This window comes from Brugia malayi (assembly GCF_000002995.4).
Source record: "Brugia malayi strain FR3 genome assembly, contig: Bm_v4_Chr1_scaffold_001, whole genome shotgun sequence".
NCBI lineage: Eukaryota > Metazoa > Nematoda > Chromadorea > Rhabditida > Onchocercidae > Brugia > Brugia malayi.
In genome coordinates, this window is record NW_025062475.1 from 6,868,373 (window position 1) to 6,881,616 (window position 13,244).

The 13,244-nt window shown below is 33.3% G+C and overlaps 5 protein-coding genes across 8 annotated transcripts; 1 reads left to right on the plus strand and 4 right to left on the minus strand.

Moving 5' to 3' along the window:
- Positions 1–176: 176 nt before the first annotated feature.
- Bm4248 (Uncharacterized protein) lies at positions 177–3,087 on the plus strand (the record flags this gene model as incomplete). Of its 2 annotated transcripts, XM_043076830.1 has the most annotated exons (10): positions 177–268; positions 550–664; positions 842–911; positions 1,049–1,209; positions 1,481–1,524; positions 1,672–1,724; positions 1,882–2,069; positions 2,364–2,524; positions 2,622–2,781; positions 2,932–3,087. In XM_043076830.1, 10 exons carry the CDS (start codon positions 177–179, stop codon positions 3,085–3,087), a joined length of 1,200 nt encoding a protein of 399 aa, XP_042932764.1. The 2 variants fall into 2 exon arrangements, with proteins under 2 accessions (XP_042932764.1, XP_042932765.1); XM_043076831.1 differs by lacking the exons at positions 177–268; positions 550–664; positions 842–911 and having other exon boundaries at positions 1,120–1,209.
- Positions 3,088–4,206: 1,119 nt separating this feature from the next.
- Positions 4,207–6,261, minus strand: Bm7561 (Uncharacterized protein; the record flags this gene model as incomplete). The annotated part of the gene is made up of 5 exons (XM_043076832.1): positions 4,207–4,401; positions 4,545–4,798; positions 4,870–5,166; positions 5,436–5,681; positions 5,949–6,261. The coding sequence occupies 5 exons, from the start codon at positions 6,259–6,261 to the stop codon at positions 4,207–4,209; spliced, it is 1,305 nt and encodes a 434-aa protein (XP_042932766.1).
- A 1,060-nt stretch (positions 6,262–7,321) lies between these two features.
- Bma-mrpl-21 (Uncharacterized protein) lies at positions 7,322–8,502 on the minus strand (the record flags this gene model as incomplete). Its single annotated transcript, XM_001900708.1, has 4 exons — positions 7,322–7,386; positions 7,561–7,717; positions 8,074–8,232; positions 8,407–8,502. The coding sequence occupies 4 exons, from the start codon at positions 8,500–8,502 to the stop codon at positions 7,322–7,324; spliced, it is 477 nt and encodes a 158-aa protein (XP_001900743.1).
- Positions 8,503–9,349: 847 nt separating this feature from the next.
- On the minus strand, positions 9,350–10,259 carry Bma-zhit-2 (Uncharacterized protein; the record flags this gene model as incomplete). Of its 2 annotated transcripts, none has more annotated exons than XM_001900709.1 (2): positions 9,350–9,633; positions 10,004–10,259. In XM_001900709.1, 2 exons carry the CDS (start codon positions 10,257–10,259, stop codon positions 9,350–9,352), a joined length of 540 nt encoding a protein of 179 aa, XP_001900744.1. The 2 variants fall into 2 exon arrangements, with proteins under 2 accessions (XP_001900744.1, XP_042932767.1); XM_043076833.1 differs by having other exon boundaries at positions 10,004–10,049.
- A 771-nt stretch (positions 10,260–11,030) lies between these two features.
- Bm6559 (Uncharacterized protein) lies at positions 11,031–13,172 on the minus strand (the record flags this gene model as incomplete). Of its 2 annotated transcripts, none has more annotated exons than XM_001900710.1 (7): positions 11,031–11,117; positions 11,304–11,406; positions 11,572–11,739; positions 11,912–12,123; positions 12,382–12,487; positions 12,751–12,875; positions 13,038–13,172. In XM_001900710.1, the coding sequence occupies 7 exons, from the start codon at positions 13,170–13,172 to the stop codon at positions 11,031–11,033; spliced, it is 936 nt and encodes a 311-aa protein (XP_001900745.1). The 2 variants fall into 2 exon arrangements, with proteins under 2 accessions (XP_001900745.1, XP_042932768.1); XM_043076834.1 differs by having other exon boundaries at positions 11,095–11,117; positions 11,300–11,406.
- Positions 13,173–13,244: the final 72 nt, after the last annotated feature.

Consider the following 13,244-nt stretch of genomic DNA (forward strand, 5'->3'; position numbering starts at 1 on the left):
TTTAAAATGACTTCACCTTTTTATACAGTTTTCCATCAGAACACTGTCTACTTCATTTCATTTAGAAAATTCCTTCCTAGGCGCAACAATTTTCTTTTTTGACTAATTGCTTCTGAATATCTGCTTTCATTTGGTTATAGAATTCCTGCAATAATATCTCACTTCTGCATGTTTAGATGAGGACATGGCTATTATTCTGCTTTCTTGTGCTCATATCGCTAAGGGAGTGTTTCAGTATGAAACATGAATACGACATGGGTCAAAATAAGTATGGGCTTCTTTTGAAATTTTAAATCTTAAATTTCATGAACATCTCCTGGATTTGGCAAATGATGGAGATTCCATCATTTTCATGTTTAATAAAGCATCATTTCTGGGAAAAAGATGGAAGTAACATCTAACGCTTGATTGCGGAAGAGAAGTAAACTACTTCCATTAAATTGCATGTTCATGAATTTGAAATATGTTCATAAAACGACTTAAGGCTAGAAAATTTTAAGTCTCGTAAAATTTAAAGCTCTATTCTCTTTAAAAAATTAAAACATGTAGTGCGGGAAAAAGACGTAGGACAGCATTTGGCATCAGTTTTCCTACGCAAACTATATCAAAGGCAGCTAATGGGGCCAAACATAAAGACAGAGAACACTCGAACAAGAGCAAAGGAGTAAGTTTAAAAAGATATATTCATCACTGATTCATGTGTTTGTAAAAAGATAGTACTTAATAAATCCTATTCCTTTTTCAATTGAAAAAAGAATTCTGATATACAGATATAAATATTGATAGAAGTCAACAATAACGAACGATCAGGAAGTCAAATAATGTTAAAACAAAATTCCAGCTCTCCACTACTGAGAATATTGCATCGCGCAGTCAGCAACGTGATCTGATCATTGGCGCACCAGATCTGAGTGCGTAACCGGAGCTTTATTCGTAATATTTATGGTTCCAGATTTCCATCCTCAAGAAATAGTCGTAATACTGGGAATATTTTATCTTTATCTCAATTATGCGGGTCATTTGTGTAAATACTTGATAATCTTTCCAGGTGATGCATGCTTTCGAATCTATAACGAATGCATTATTATCAGTGCGCAACCGTACGAGCGGAAAATCAATATGCAATTAGAACAATGTAAGCAACGATGTATGCAATCACAAAATGGCATTTACAGTTGTCGATCATTAGTGTATGATTTTGCTAATAAGGTACTTTTTCAAGTTTCCGGAGAGGGTCCTAATTTTGCAAACATTTTGAGATTTCAAAAATATATTCTATACTTGAATTTGCACAATTAGAGTTATTAAGTTCGAGCCATAAAAACTTTTTTCCAAACGCTGATTACATTTCTACCAGTTAAAAAATTGCGAAATGGAACACTTCTGTCAGTTGCACTGGAAACGAGAATGCAGGAGGAGTTCGTGTGTTGCAAAAAAAAAAAAAAAAACAAAAAGTTTTCCCAAATTAATCTCCTTTTAGATTTGCGATTTCTTTTCTCATCAAGGTGATCAACCACCGGCAAAGTAAGTTTTCTCTTAAATATTCCTTACAATGGATTCACAGAGAATTAGCACATCCATTTTCTCAAATTTATTATTTACTTAAATGCTTGAAAATTCATCAATTCCTAGAAATGATTTCATATTCCAATTTTTTTTTTCTTTCTGCAGATTGCTCAAATACTACGAACATTCTTATTTGGAGCCAACTTTTGCTGATGGCTGTGATTTGGAATATGTAAAAAAATCGAAGAAAGCAACAATTCATTCTATAGGCTTGTCCTCATTCATAAATTTTAAAGGAAAAAACAATCTTAGGAAGTTTGCGGTAATCAAATTAACTGCGAGTGATTTTTACTTATCTTAAATTCATATTTCCAGACGGAAAATTAGGCAATACCATACTACTAAATGTTTCAACTAAAGAAGATACAAATCAAAAGACATGTAAAGAAGGCACAATTACTAAGTATCTGCGGACTCCAGGATTTAAGCTTGACAGTGTCAGTCAGATAGATCTGAAGGCTTATAATTTGGATGCATGTATCGATGCATGTACCAACAACATCGTTCGTTTATTTCAATTTTCTATTTACTATTTACAATATCTAGGAATGAGGTTTGCTCCAATTGAAATAGTTTCATGAATGAAGTTCGAACCATTATTTGAAAATAAAACTAGACTTCTTGTTGAAAGCCACCAAATTAACCAATTATTAAACTACTTAAATCCAAATTTTGTTCAGAAGAGAGGACAAAGAAAAGTTTTGCTTAAACAAAAGTCCTAATTCTAGAGTTTTCAAATCAAAATTTTAATTCTGAAATGGGTCATTCTCTGTCGATCATTAAAGTAAAATTTTTAGGATGATAAAGGACGCAGTTTCGGATGTCGTTCTTTTGTTTATGACGAAAACGGTTGTAGCTTATTTAGAGAAGTAGCGACGTCACGAGGTGTCAGACAGCTCAAACCAAATTTATATGCTAACTATTATGAGAAGATTTGTGTAGAGGATGATTTAATAAGGTTATAATTCTCACCACTTTCTTTTATATGTATCTTTTTGAGGCTCAAAAATAGCCTCCAATTTTCTAATTCCATTTAATTCCATACATATTTGCAGTAACGGATGTCAAAGCGCAAATCGTTTCCCACAAATGATACTGGTTGGATTTGCGGAAATAGTAGTTACAGCACGATCATTTATGAGATGCTTCGAGAATTGCTTGAAATCACGACAGTTGTTTGCAATGAACTGTACCAGTGCCTTATATTTTTATGAGGTAGAGTTTATCTATTTCTGAATTGAATTTTATTTACGTCTACTTATACATACTTTTATGTGTCTGTACAGTTCACAACGTGTAAATGATGTATAGATTAGATGAGGCGGAACGGTATAGTTAAATGAAATTTTTAAAAACTACGTTCAGGAATTGGAGCAAAACTGTATTCTAAACAGTGAGAATAGACAAACGCAAAAGAATCTCTTTGTCGAAGAGAACACAGATATTGTGGATTATTTCGAGATAAGTTGTCCACTAAGAAAACAAAAGAAAGTGGTCGATGATTTACTGTTCAAAAGTTGATTTGTGATAAATTATACATTCCGATGTTTGTTCTGGTTCTTGTTCAAAATTAAAAATCCTTTTGAATTTAGAACGAAACAAAGGCTTTGAAAAGTTGTAATTCATTGGAAAACGAATTAATTTGAAGTCCGTTGCATCATTTCACAAATTTCACGAAAACGCATGTTCAAAAATTACAAGGATTTGTTAGGAAAGCTGTATTTGTATAGACAAATGTATTGTGTAATGGAGTCTGTTTAATGAATTTTATCCATTAACAACTATGTTATTTAGTCTGGTATTAATCTGTGTTGATAATATACTGGTAATTTCATAGAAGTATTGTCGATGAGTATGGAATAAAGAGAAAAAAGTAAAAGGATGCGAATAATTTAAATGAAGAAAAATTGATGAGTGCGCAAGACCAATTAAACTGAAGCTTGCTGATACTGGATAACTGAAAGTGCATAATTACTGTGATTAAAAGGCGTCACTGCCAGATGATCTTTCTCTTAATATAATACGAGTTGGTTTCGATATCTTATCAGTTGTTCATAAGAGCGACTGTTAGATCATGGAAGACCTCTACAATATTTCAACATTGTAACGGAAAAGTTTCTTTTTTTAGAACAGAAAAGGTTAGTTGAACTAAGAACCGACAACTCTCCAACAATCGAATGTAAGTTTGGTTGTGAATTGAAGATCTTAACAGTAAAATTGGGAACAGTTTTAAACATATTAAGCAGTGCAGGTATTCTTTGCTAACAAGCTGCAACACTCCAAGCAATGCAGAGACACTCCTACAACAGGTAAGTTCACAGACAAGCTCACAACAACTGGAAGATGAGTGTTGAATAAATGATTGCATAATGGAATATAAAAGTGAAGTAGTTTTATATTTGTCCAAGAAACAATCCAGCATGACAATTTGTAGTCTAATGGATTTGTTATATTTCGAGACATTACGAGTTTCGATTAACCTTTTTATTTTTTGATTTAACGAACACTTGGAAGAAAATTAGAATAATGAACAATGAAATAATGGCTTCCATGAATACAAAAAAAGATGACTGAAGAATAGAATTTTTCCAAAATATAGAATACAATATTCAATGGAAGACGATGGCTACAACGGTAGTTTCAAAGCAGCGTGCGTCGTGATTTATAATCTTTATCACTATCGTTAGGATTTTCGAAATCAGTTTTTCCGAATTGTCCACTTTCTTCATCGCTCTTAAATTGTACGTCGTCTGTTTTGCTTTCGTTATCATCATTTCCTTTGGAACCATGTAACCGATGAGCAGCATTATGTCCACGTGCCGGACATGGACAGTACTAAAATCTAAGAATTTATAAAATATAAATGACCACACGACATGAGTAGCAAACTTAAGGATTGAAAAAGCTTTAAAATGAAAGTTGAAATAAACTTAGTGAGTTAAAAGAATTTAATTCATTTTTCTGGTTTTAAAACAAACCTCAGCATCTTTGCCAGGATTTCCAGATGGACCTTCTGGACCTTCGTCACCATCACTTCCTTGTGGCCCTTGAAAGCCAGGTTGTCCTGCGGGCCCCTCAGGACCTGGTTCCCCCGGTGATGCATCCTTGCCCTTATCGCCAGGTGGTCCTTCAGGGCCCTGGTCACCTGGTGGACCACGATTGCCTTTTCGTCCAACAACTTTTTCGGCATCAGCGCCCTTTTCTCCTGGTTCTCCGGGTTTACCATCCAATCCTATATACAAATCAAAACCAAGTATTATTGGAGAAATCAACATGTGGAATTTAAAATATAAGGAAAAATACCTGGCGGTCCTGGTGGACCAATATCTCCCGGTGGTCCTGGGTTTCCATCACGTCCCGGAAAACCTGGTGCACCTTTCGGTCCACGTTGACCTCGGATACCTGGCCGACCAAGAGGTCCTGGAGGACCAGGTGGACCTTCTGGACAGTTGAAACATCCAGATGGACTTTCTTGCTGAATATCATCTGCATCAATTCCATCTATACCATCTTTACCAGGAATCCCATTTTCGCCATCAACACCTTTTTCACCTTTCGGTCCCGGCGAACCCGGTGGACAAGTATTTTCCAAACTGCACACTGAAATTTTCGGAGCTCTATCACATGGTTTAATCAAGAAATATGATGACTTTATCAAATTTTCCGATTTCGTCGACGAAAATTTTATATTGAAGTAGTTAAAAATATAATTTAATTGGAATTAAATTTTGAAATTCTATCAAATTCCAAAATTTTTTTGATCAATAGTTTAAAGAAGTTTAATTTAAAATTTGACTCGAAATTTGAAACGAAGGCGAACAGATTTACAATTAAAAAGTAAACTAAAAGATGAAAATATAAAAACATACTGCACCACCCATTTTTTTGGAAACCTGGAGGTATGAAAGAACCGCTGACTGGACGAAACTGTTGCCTGGATTGACCGTTTGAGTCACTATAACGGGTTGGTGAGACAAAAATACCGGTACTAGGTGTTTTCCTATAAATGTAATCGCCAACATCCGCTGTTGGTTCACTACTTGGGGCGAAACCTTTTGGATGAATTTCGGCCTCAATGCTTCGTTCTTCATTATAATTCGTTTTGCTGGGGATCACTTAATGATTTTTTACAGAAATTTACAGTAATCACAATAATTAAATTTTTCAAAAGAAATTTTGGACTTGAAATCAAATTCATATATATTTAAAACAAATGTAATAGTCTCATCTTTCCTTCGAATATACTTGAAACTTTTCTAATCGCTTTTTCCAAATTTTAATAATGAACGTCTATCTCCTAAACATATTTTCCTTAGTATTTCTCATTCCGACTTTTTTATTTATTACTCATTGCAAATTTTCAATGGAAATAGAAGAGTCACCTTCTTGTGGGTTCATACTGTATGGATTGTTATATCGTTCATTGACTATGGCTGGTGGTACGTCACCATAATTTGTTCCTCCAGCACCGTATCCATAACCACCATCACTATTGCCACTGTCATAACTACTAGCACTCGCTGAGCTACCGTAATTGCTGCCACTGTTACCGCTCGATAAGCTATCGTATTTGCTGCTACTTCCATTAGAACTGTCATAAGCATTACCATCATTTTTTTTACCTTTATCATAAATATTGTAGCTAGTCTGACGACGTAGGCGATTTGACGGAGTGCCAGCGCCAAGGCCGATCATCTCTTTCCACAAATCATCCGTTTTAACCTAAATAAATAAATCTTTGTGTATTGCAGCGATTTTACGGCTCGACTTTCTGGTACCGAAATAGTTTTAGCAGCAATCCAGTAAATAAGTCTTGAACCTTGAAAGAAACAATTTCCGAATCTAATTCACTCCAAATGGACGTAACATCTTTGTGTATTGCAGCGATCGCTAATAAGCAAACGAGGAGTGTTGCACCGGAAAATATTATCGCTCCCAATGTTGCATTTTCCACAGACATTCTCCGTCGGTTCACTTATGAAAAGTTGAAATACCTTAATAGATTAATTCGAAATAAAGTACAGAGCAATATTTAACAACTTTTATCGGCTACAGTCATTATAATTGAATAATTCTTACTTTTACAATTACCGCTATGCCACACTACTATCACCAACACCATCACTTACATTGGTAATAGATACTGCATTGATTAATGATACCAATGAAGACAATGAATCAGATATCATCGTGAAAGATGCACTTCCCTCGTGCCAGTGACCAAATGCCCAAAAAAAGATAAAAGAAAATTAATAGGAAGGGATCAGGAGGAAATAGTTAATTTGGGTTAAATGAGACGTCTTACGGAAATAACGAATCCGCCCTCGTCACAAATCACTTTTTCCAACCATAAATACACAGAAAACGTTTGCAACTGCAGCAAAATTTTTTGTCGACATATTTATAAGCTCTCCGAAACTAGGTCTTTTGACTTTCAGAATTCAATACATAAATTGCGAGAGAATAGTATGACACTAAAATTTTTATTTGCTGTTCCATTATTTTAATTTAGACAATGAAATGAAATGTTTTATAGACCATTTACAACATCCATCATTTACAGCAACAGGGTGAGTGCTCCAAATCTTAAAAGCAAACACTACCATTTATTCCGCTAAATTATTTCAGAAACAAATTGAATCCTCCCTTTTTTGTTTGAAATTACTGTCATATTTTCAAACTGCTTTTCTGCCTAATTTAAAATTTAACAAAGCAAAGGGAAAAATCACCGATCTATGATCTATGAGTCACATAATCACAAATCCATCCTTTCAACTTTAATGTTATTTATCCTTAGTATCGTCGTTTCACGGCTCATCCCTGAAAAATTGGAAATGAGAGTTCATATACAAACTTGAGACTGTAGTAAAACGTTTATAATTAGTTTGAATTATCAAATTTAAGGAAGATTTTTGTGGGAGACTTCATAAGCAACAGTTATTTGTAAAATATATAAATTTTATGAAACCAGTTATGATAGGAAGAAACAAATACAATGCAAAGTTCGCGCTTTTGTATGGTTGTTCATCATATATCTGAGCTGTGGATAAGATGTTGTTTTTTCAACAACAGTGGCGTTAACTGTTACTATTGGTGAATGTATCAGTGGTCGACCAAATAGTGTAAAGTTTTTGCCACCAATTGCCAAAATCTAAAAATTCAAGTTCCTTATTAAAATTTCTGGAAATCTCTTTTTAGCAACAATTTACATACCAAAAATAGATTGGTTTTGTTAAGTAAATGTTATAAATGTGAAATGCATATAGTTAAGAAATAATTACAAGCAGTCTAAATATGCAGTGAAAACAATTCAGATTTTTTTCTGTCTCAATAAACCAAGACCAGTAATAAAAATTAACATATTTATAAGAAAAAGTTAACAAGAAAAAGATTAACAAGAAAAAGAAATACAAGTGTATCCATGAACAGAATAAAACATAATAGTGAAGAGAGCATCAATTTTCCTTTATATACTTTAAAAGTTGGATTTTTTATATTAAAAGTAACCTTTTCTAACTTAATCTTATCACCCACATCCAAGGGTACATTGTCATATAAAGCAATCAAATCATTCTCCGATACTTTGAACTGACGTTTATTAATATATACAACGGCAAAAAGACGGACGTCTCTTTGTTTCCATTCTTGTTTGATTGCACTCACGACCTTCGAAGAAACATTTCAGTTATTAATTCATTGTTGTTGACATTTGCAGCAACATTGAAAATTCCAAAAATGATAAAGGTTCAATTTTAAATGAACATTTATAAGTACACAAATAATTCACTTGCAACGCAGCAAAAAAGAAATGAAAAAAATTTTAATGAAACAACAAATTACCTCCTCAATTTTATGTGCATGAACAATTTCTGCTTTAATAGTCGTACTTGCCTGTCTCATAAGTAATTTGAAAGATCCAAGCAGAGTAACGACCATAACTAAAACTGTAAAAACCTATGTAGATCAGGATGACCTTTTATAGTAAGGTACTGTCTTCATATCATTAAAAAATCGTATTTACTATTATACTTAATACTATATAAGGAACATGAACACAGTTTAGTATTTACAACGCTGGAGATGAATCTCACAAAGGAGAAAAACAGAAATTTGAAGTGCAACATATCTTTAAAATCTAGTACATAATTTACTGTTTAGTAATTTAAGTGTAATCATATGATATGTACACATACCACTGAACAACAAACATAAGTAATCCAAAATTTTTATTAAAATTTTCGGAAAAAAACGAACAATTGCACCTTAGAAGAAAACAATAGCAAATGAAAAAATAAGTTACAGACTGTCTGAAACAACAGAACTATAGGCAATAAAGCTTTAATCTCAGCATTACTAAGATCAAGATTCTCCCGAATTTTGGAAACCTTAATCAGAATACACATTAAATATCAAAATCAGTCGAAATAATTCGCTTACTTCTAAAAACAAAAATTCGAAGAAATTTTCCTTAAACGACGAATCCCAAATTTCCAATTTCAAAAATGCCGAAACAAGGAACTAATAAATATCCAATCCATAGCAATACAGATATATTTAATCTTTTACAACCTGAGATACAATTTCAATGATAAAAACGGTATTTTTCATCGCGAAGATAGTAGTGAATATGAGTATTGCTCTTCTTAAAATTTTAAGACCGAAAAAAAGCTTTCATTTTTAAGCAAACATTTGGTTACCACGGAAGGGCTTCGTGCCTCTACAAAGATTTCAAAAAAAAAAAAAAAAAAAGAAACGGTATAAACTGTATACAGATATGGTTACCCTATTTCGGTTCCTGCTTCTTCGTGAAAACTGATCGACTAAGACCAGTGTCTTGTTCTAATAATTTATTGTAAAACAAGTTAAACGACTTCTTTTCCATATCGCTGAGCGATGACAGAAGACTCTCGCTGTCTGTGCCAATACCAAGTACTGTTAATTGTCTATCAAGCTCACGTTCATCGGCTGACTGATATTCCGAAGTGCATCTGTCTTTTACTTTCTCCAAGTAATTATCAACGTTATCAACATCATCATCATCTGAGTCCATTATATGATCAGAACTACCTGAAATATATATGATCAACTGGAAAAAAATGGCATGAAAGAGGAAACACTGGTGGGAAGAAACATATTATTTATTGGAATTCCAACAAAAAAGAGACATTTGTGTGTGAAAGACAAAAGCAATTTATCCAAACTAATTTTATAACCAACTTACCTTTCGATTTACATTTCCATAACTATATGATTGTTAAATGGCCCATATCCTCTTCAATATGCATATAATCTCACTTCTTTCCTTCATTCGTCAGAGGTGCTTATTACGTTACTTAGTCACATGCATCTAGTCCCATATATTATAATTTTTTTCAAATATGATTTCCGAGTAAATTTTCTATAAAGAAATCCTTCGTAAAAAAGGAAATCGAAATACCTGGGAATTCCATATTCATTCGAAAATCTCCAGGTTGTTCATTCATGAATTCTTCAAAAGTTTTCAAAGGCTTTCGTACATCACTCTGACAACGCAATTCCTGTTCGACACATTCACGATAAAACGATTCTGAACACTCCCGATGTTGCTCACTCCGATAACACTTAACACAGCAATACGGAAGAGCACATCTTGGACAAATATTTAAACTGTCCAATGAGCCACATGACAGGCATGAAACCTCTCCATTCTGCATTGTTAATTCTGTAAATTACATTAGAAAAGCCTTAGGAGATTTCGGTTCTTAAGACGTCGACATAATAACAACAGCTATAATTGATTTCTGAGAAAATTCTCTCTTTTCGATATGACTCTCAACGTTTATATAACTGAATGATTTAAACAACACTTCAAAGCAATATTATATTTAAAACATACTATGAATTTAGTGAAATTCAGAGCTTTAAATGGCATTTGCGTTACACTTCCTCAAAAAATCCGAAATAGCAATCGCCCCACCTAGCTTCACCCATTAACTTATTTAAGTTTCAAAGCAGAACATTACTTAGCTCTATAAACCATCATTTAGTCTGCACTTGTATTGGGACATAACAAAAGAAAAAAATTACACAAAGCAGTATAACTTTCAAGTCGCCATCGTGTACAAATTATAGGTTACAAGCTAATTTTCTTTCATAACAGTCAGAGACAAAGAATTATTTCCCTGAGTCGTCTATCAAAATAAAATCTAACTGAACACAGTAACTCCGACTCCAAATTCCTTCATGGAATCTCTGATGTTTTTTTCTCAGTCTTTTCGCAATCTTTTCTGATGTTCTTCTCAGCTTCATGGAATAACACACCACTTAACTTATGGCCATTCAAAAAAAGCTCGAGGTCTCAGATAATGGAAGGACGAGTCATTCGCATAAGGAATGTAAATGTGAACTAATTTACACGGTAAGCTGAGAAAAACAAACTCAGGAAAGATCAAAAATGATAAGCATATCACATGAACATATGAAAATCAAATGTCATTAACGAGATCATTGAAAAAATTCGATGATTTTGGCATTTTCTTCTGTGAAATATCACTGGACTGCAATACTGGTATCTAAAATTGAATAAAAATTCAGGAAAGGTTAAAAATTAATTTTAAAAAAGAATAAAAGTTTTCGAAAATTTTAAATAAAGGATTATGCCACAAGGAAGTGAAAAGTTACCAGAAAAAAAAGCAACTAATCTTATTTAATAGCTTCGGAAAACACCAAAATTTGATAGTTGATTCTAACCAACCCACACTTATAACGAATTCTCGGTCACAGGTAATCGAGAGCTGCTGTACACCTCCAATGTGTAAACCAATACTATCCAAATTCTTATTTGGGTTCAGATGAGTTATCCTAAAAAAAAATTGTATAATAAAAGCAAAGTAAAAATAAATGGTCATGAATGAAAAGCCGCAATATGAACCAAATTTTATGAGAAACAAAAATTGTGGAATTATGCTTCGCAGAAACTTCTGTGAGTTAAAGATTTAGATGCAAAAGAGAAATGTAACACTTAACCTTAGTTGATCATCTTCATTTGAACCAGTCAACAAAACACCAGGTCTAAGAAGCTGCACAGAGTCAACTCCAAACGGATGATCAGTTTTAATCCTTTCCAACAGATTACCATATTCTTTTGTCTTGAAAATCTCCAAGTAGCTGTCACCACTTCCAATATAACAATACCTAAAATTGATAAGTGCATTTTGTTGTTAAAACTACCGGATATAAATAGATTTTATATTTTTCTCCATTAAGTCTATCGAAGCCGGGTAGAACCACTAAGTCCAAGAGCTTAATTGTAAAATCTGGTAAGTAAAAGACAGATAAAAAAAGTGCAAGAATTGGAAATACAAACTTATGAGTGACAGTTAAACACAGAAGTTCACTATGCATTGGTTCCGATCTAACCATCAATTTTTGCTTCCGGAAATCGTATGCTCCAAGAGTTCCATCAGAGCTAACTGCTAATAACGCATTTCCAACAATGCCAAAATCATTTATAACATCTTCCTGTTCGTTGAAACAGCTAATTAATGGTTCCTTCGCCCGCAAATCCCATAACCTTATCTTAACAGGCAGAAAAAGAAAAGTTAGAATATCGTAAATATTTTAATAAAGACAACAAATTAACAAAAAAATCATATAGGCCTCAGAGGATGAAAAACAAGAAGAGGCGATATCATTAAAATATCCCCAACAGTGCATTATAAAAAACCATTTTTTAAAAGATGCAGTACAGGGCAAGTTGACAAATCGGTTTCCGCCTGTTTTTCATTCGTCTTCGCCTTTATTCAGCTTAAAAATGACACATATGAAATAATTTACTTCACCAAATTCATCGCCTGTCACAACTTGATATTTCACTGATGCATCTGATAGAACAAACAGAGCGTTAACCTTATGGTCATGACTTTTCTGAATACACCGTACCCTTAATAAGAAAACATGACAAGAACTTAGTTTCATTTTTCAAATGATTTATAAGCATGACTAATCATTTCATTTCACTCGATCTTTTAAAAATTCAAGTTGCTCTTTCTTTTCCTTCTGAGATTTCTCACACATAAAGAAAACATACAGAATGCATATTATCATCTTAAGACGGACGTGTTATTCGACAGTAAAGCGATGGAATCTGTGAACGCAACATTACGCCAGTTACGTAAACACATAGCTTAATCACATTTCACAAACCTTTTATTCGTCTCAACATCATATAAACATAGTGCTCGATTTTCACAAACTGCAAATAACTGTTCGCCATCACCGGAGAAGAGAAGTTCTCGTACAGCTCTTTTCAATTTTCTCGAAGCTAAAATCTAAAACTAATTTTGAAAAAAAAAAAAATCTTTAGAGATAATCTCTATAACCAAACGTCAAGTAATTATCGTCTGTTCATTTTTCATTTAATTTCCCTTGAATACAACTTTCGCAGCATGCAATTTCACATTTTATAGAAAAAAAATGCATACAATCCAAACCTCAATTTTCGTTTCCAATAAATCAAAGCTGCAGAATCTGATAGAGCCATCAATGAATCCAATTGCAAATCGATTACCTGATAAAGGATGAAGCGCAACACGTAAAGGTTTATTTGTCTCGAAGTTTTTCTCCATTTCTAATTCATTAAATATTAACAAGATGAAGTATTGAGGGAAAAGTAAAGTAAGAGAAATATAAAAGTGAAG